Genomic DNA, 5,611 nt, shown 5'->3' with positions numbered 1-5,611 from the left:
CCATGTTCTCTGAATAAAGTCTTCAAGTTCCAGGGTCTGGGCCTTTAATGCCATGGGTACCTGCATGCTCTCCAGCCCACGACTCAGCACATTCCCAATGCCCCAATCCTACCTATTTTTCAAGGCACATAGGCCAATCCCTCCAGGAAATATTCCAAGGTACCCCAACTTAAAAGTAATTTAATTCTCCTGAAACTCCATAGCATTTTACCTCTATCCAGACATATGTCTCTCTTGAACCTAGGACCCCCCAGAGGAATTTCCTGGGACATCCGTAGATGTCAGCTGTACACGTTCATATGTATCTCTAGAGTGCTGGCTTCCAGAGGGCAATAACGGTCTTACTGACTGCTGTAAACCCAGGTAGACCAGCAATACTGTTATCCATACAAGTGTGGTTTCGTATTTTGTTTCTGTCCTCCTCATCTCTCAGGCCACCACCTAACTCAGAAAATAAAGGACAAATAAAGGAACGTTCAGTCATCAATCAGAAAATCAGCGTCTGTCTGTCCCTGCAGTTTACTGTCACCTTCTTGCAGGCTGCCACTGTATCTCTCATCGTGGAAATCCCAGGGTTTAACACAGTGTCTGACACTGCGCGTGTGTTCCATAATGAAAGAAAGAAGGGGGCTTGCCCAAGGGTCACCCAGAGTCAGGAACCACTGAATCTCATCCGGGACGAGATCTGGCGAAACCATTGACAACATTATCTCAGTAGGGAGCTGGGAGGCAGGAAGGAATGAAGTGTCTGAGAACCGTGCTTCAGGCCTCCGGGACGCGGGAAGGGCTGAGGGGGCGGGAGGCCACATCAAACAAGACGCTGGGCTCCCGGGCTGCCCGGAGCCGCGAGCCGAGCTCCCAGGCGGCGAGAAGGGCGGAGGGGGGGTTGGGGCACGGGGGCCAGCGACCCGGGCAGGCGGGAGGGAGGCGGAGGAGGCGGCCGGCCCAGGCAGTGCGCGCCGCCCGCCCGGCTCGGCAAATCCCCCAGGGAGGCCGCCGCCAGAGCCCTGGCGCTCCCGGCCCGGCGCCCGCCACGTGGCACCCGGCGGCGGCGGCGGCGACTCCTCCCGGCGCGCGGCCCGGCCAGCAGGCAGCACGCAGCCGCCCGCGCCGCCCGCCTCCTCCCGGCCGCCCGCCGGCGGCCTCCCGGGCGCAGTGAGGGGGAGCGGCCCGGCCGCCGGGACCCGGGGAAGGGGCGGGCGGCGCGAAGCCGCTTTAACCACAGCCGCCGAGCGGAGGCAGGAGGCTGACCCGGCCGCTTCCTAAGTGCGGTCAGGCATCCCGTGACCGCGGCGGGCGCCCAGGGCCCCGCGTGGGGGAGGGCGGGGGCGAGGAGCAAACTCGGAGGCCCCCACCTCGCCCCCGGGCTGTTGCAAATGCGGCTTTCAGCCGAGTGAAAACCCCAAGCCCGAAAGTGAGGGTGGGGCGGGGTGGGGGGGAAGAATCCCCACTCTCCAACCCGGGTGTGCACTCCCCGCCCGGAAGAGCTGACCTTGGCCTGGGGAGGCGGGGGTGGGGAGAGAGGGTAAGCGCCGGGGCTCGGCTCCCAGCCCGCCGCCCCTTCGGATTCCTGGCCCGGCGGGGCCGGAGGAGGGGGCCCCGGACACACACACACACCCCACACGCAGCGCGCGCCAATGAGCCCGGGCCAGGCGCAGGGGGCGGAGTTTTCCCAGGCTCGAGCACAGCAGCTGCTATTTACCTTCTTGGCTTCTCCCGGGGACCAGGAACCGGCCCCCGCTCTCCGCCGCCCGCCGCCGCCCCCCGCCTCCCTGCCCCCGGGGCGCGCGCACACACACTCACTCACACACGCACGCACACACACATCCTCCCGGCCCGGCCGCAGCCGCGGCGGCAATAAAACATCCTGGCACGTGCTCCGGCTCCAGGCGCGCCCACGCCGGCCGGCTGATGTCAAACTGCAGCTCGGCTGGTGTAGCTCTTAAAGGGCCCGCGCGCGCCGGGGGCCGAGGCCGCCCGCGGGGCGAGGAGGGAGAGGCTCTGCTTCCTGGCCCGCCACCTCAACGCGCCGCAGAACCTGAAGCCTACGGATGAAAAGGGAAAGGGTGGTGAAGGCGGGCGCGAGTCCCTGAGGCATTGCCCTCAGAGCCCCCCTTGTTCATTTTTTCATTTGAAATACCATTTCCTTCCACCCAGTTGGAAATTATTCTGATTGTTTCCTGGGGAAGCGCGGGGTCTAAGGCCCCAAATCCAGAAGAGGAATTTCTGAAAGACGGGGTGGGGGTGGGGGGGGAAGGGATTCAAGAACTACCTTACTCCGAAAAACCTGCGTTTGTAAGGTAGAAGCCAATTTTTCCTTTTTCTGCATGGAAAAAGGAAAAAAACAATGGCCCTTTTCCTGCATGATCTACTTTCACCCTCCTGAATGTGTAAAGTCTGAGCGGGAACTTCAGATATGTCGGTAACTCACACCTTTACACGAGTCCCGTCCCCCACCCCCCCGCCCCCTTTTAACCACTGCTAATGTTTTTCTCTGCCCCTTTATACCTTTAAAAAATGTGTTTCAAATGAACTTATTACAGTCAAAGCAGCTCTGTTACATATGAGAGAGGGCATAAAGGGTAAAGACCCTGGCTCCAAAAGAAAGGGACAAGACCAAAACCAAAGCGGAAAGAAAAAAAAGATCACCTCTAAACCAAAGCCCAGAGGGAGAGTAGCAAAGGGTTAAAATCCTTTTGATTGACGTTGTAGCCTCCGGTGCCCTGGGCTCAGGCGCGCGCCATTGGCCGCCAGACCTTGTGCCTGGCGGCCAATGGGGGGGCGCGGTCCACGAGCGGTGCCGCGTGTCTCCTCCTCCCATTGGCTGAAAGTTACTGTGGGAAAGAAAGTTTGGGAAGTTTCACACGAGCCGTTCGCGTGCAGTCCCAGATATATATAGAGGCCGCCAGGGCCTGGGGATCACACAGGATCCGGAGCTGGTGCTGATAACAGTGGAATCCCCCGTCTACCTCTCTCCTTGGTCCTGGAACAGCGCTACTGATCACCAAGTAGCCACAAAATATAATAATAAACCCTCAGCACTTGCTCAGTAGTTTTGTGAAAGTCTCAAGTAAAAGAGACACAAAGAATTCTTTTTTGTGAAGAACTCCAAAAATAAAATTCTCTAGAGATTAAAAAAAAAAAAAAAAAGGAAAATGCCAGCTGATATAATGGAGAAAAATTCCTCGTCCCCGGTGGCTGCTACCCCAGCCAGTGTCAACACGACACCGGATAAACCAAAGACAGCATCTGAGCACAGAAAGGTAAGGGCGGTACCTGTGTCTCTCTGCAGCCCCTCAAGATTAAGTAGGGGTTGGGGGGGCTTCTTTCTGTGTTGAAACCCCGGGATGAAATGGCAGAGCCCATGGGAACACAGAACTCTTTTTATTTATTTGCAGTCATCAAAGCCTATCATGGAGAAAAGACGAAGAGCAAGAATAAATGAAAGTCTGAGCCAGCTGAAAACACTGATTTTGGATGCTCTTAAGAAAGATGTAAGTGGGGAAATGTTGTTGCTCTTTCTTTTACTGAGAAAGCAAACACTTTCTCAGCTACTAAGAGTGAAACCCCCCGCCTGCGGGGTCTAGCACTCGCCGGTACTGCGTTCTCCTAGGCGGGAGGGCCCGGCCTTATTCTCTGGGGTCCAGAGATATGCTTGCGCTCCGTGGCCGGGAGAAGGGACCCCCAGCACTCTGAAGCAACTGACACGGGGTTCACTTTCTTTTCTTGCCTCCTCCTCTGCAGAGCTCGCGGCATTCCAAGCTGGAGAAGGCGGACATTCTGGAAATGACAGTGAAGCACCTCCGGAACCTGCAGCGGGCGCAGATGACGGGTGAGGGCGGCTCGCCGCGTCCCCCTGTGCGGGCGTCCCGCTCGCCTCGCGGTGATTTCTTCCAGACTTCCGCCCGTGGTTGTGAGAGGCATTCAGCTACATTTTACTGCCTTGGCTCACTCTCGCGTTCCCACGGTCTGGGGCTTATTTATAGCCACAACTCCAAGTTGTTACTGTTCCGGAAAGGGAGGGAAAGAGGTTGCAGCCGCGAGGGTGGCGGGCGGCGGGTAGGGGCGAAAGGACTTAGGACTGTGGCGGTTTGGAACTGCGTGGAGCCTGGGGGTCACTGGTTTAGCACTCCCTCCCGTTGCAGAAGGGGAAACGAGGCTTGGATGATGGATTGGGAGGCATTGTCCAAGGTCACATCGCGCGCGGGGGTGGGGGTGACAGATCTGTGGCTGAGATAGGTTTAAATGCAGCGACAGGGAATCGGGAAGGAGTGGCTCGGCTTTGGCAGCCACGCTAGTGTGTAGAGGTGGCTGTTTTTTTTTAAAACCCATCCCACCCTCCCTGCCGGAGGCAGTTTTACGGGCCCATGGTCAGGGAGGCGCGCCACTGGGACCTCCCAGGGCGGAGGCAGTGGCCACGGGGCCAGGGCCGTTCGGTGACCCGTCTGTCTCCTTCTGGCCCGCAGCTGCGCTGAGCACAGACCCAAGCGTGCTGGGGAAGTACCGCGCTGGCTTCAGCGAGTGCATGAACGAGGTGACCCGCTTCCTGTCCACGTGCGAGGGCGTTAATACCGAGGTGCGCACTCGGCTGCTCGGCCACCTGGCCAACTGCATGACCCAGATCAATGCCATGACCTACCCCGGGCAGCCGCACCCCGCCTTGCAGGCGCCGCCGCCGCCCCCACCAGGACCCGGCGGCCCCCAGCACGCGCCGTTCGCGCCGCCGCCGCCGCTCGTGCCCATCCCCGGGGGCGCGGCGCCCCCTCCCGGCGGCGCACCCTGCAAGCTGGGCAGCCAGGCTGGAGAGGCAGCTAAGGTGTTTGGAGGCTTCCAGGTGGTACCGGCTCCCGATGGCCAGTTTGCTTTCCTCATTCCCAACGGGGCCTTCGCTCACAGCGGCCCTGTCATCCCGGTCTACACCAGCAACAGCGGCACCTCCGTGGGCCCCAACGCAGTGTCACCTTCCAGCGGCCCCTCGCTTACGGCGGACTCCATGTGGAGGCCGTGGCGGAACTGAGGGGGCTCAGGCCACCCCTCCTCCTAAACTCCCCAACCGACCTCTCTTCCCTCTGGACTGTAAACAGGAACTTGAATACTGGGAGAGAAAAGGACTTTTTTTTTTTAAGTGGTTACTTTGTGTTTTTTTAATTTCTAAAAAGTTACTTTTTGTAGAGAGAGCTGTATTAAGTGACTGACCATGCACTATATTTGTATATATTTTATATGTTCATATTGGATTGCGCCTTTGTATAAAAGCTCAGATGACATTTCGTTTTTTACACGAGATTTCTTTTTTATGTGATGCCAAAGATGTTTGAAAATGCTCTTAAAATATCTTCCTTTGGGGAAGTTTATTTGAGAAAATATAATAAAAGAAAAAAGTAAAGGCTTTTATGTCTTAGAACTGATTCTTCCAGGATATGTAAAAAGGCTCTTAGTGGAATTTGAATTACATGTAATTAGTCAATTCAAGAATAGACTCTTTTGTTATTAAAAGAACATTTTTAAAAATCCATCAAAACTTTCACCAATCCTCCGTGAACTAAAAAGACTAAATTCCATTTACTTTACAAGCAGCCATCTGGTAAGGCTTCCCTGATAAACTTGTGGT

General features: G+C 56.9%; 1 protein-coding gene across 1 annotated transcript; it reads left to right on the top strand.

Annotated features, from left to right (window-relative positions):
• Positions 1-2,900: 2,900 nt before the first annotated feature.
• LOC105470824 (hes family bHLH transcription factor 1) lies at positions 2,901-5,390 on the top strand. The gene is made up of 4 exons (XM_011723086.2): positions 2,901-3,263; positions 3,399-3,494; positions 3,745-3,832; positions 4,467-5,390. The coding sequence occupies exons 1-4, from the start codon at positions 3,156-3,158 to the stop codon at positions 5,015-5,017; spliced, it is 843 nt and encodes a 280-aa protein (XP_011721388.1). The 5' UTR covers positions 2,901-3,155; the 3' UTR covers positions 5,018-5,390.
• The last annotated feature ends 221 nt before the right edge of the window (positions 5,391-5,611 follow it).

Source organism: Macaca nemestrina, chromosome 2 (genome assembly GCF_043159975.1).
Source record: "Macaca nemestrina isolate mMacNem1 chromosome 2, mMacNem.hap1, whole genome shotgun sequence".
Taxonomy (NCBI): Eukaryota; Metazoa; Chordata; class Mammalia; order Primates; family Cercopithecidae; genus Macaca; species Macaca nemestrina.
The sequence above is the reverse complement of the archived record's forward strand: the minus strand, read 5'-3'. Positions and strand labels throughout refer to the sequence as shown.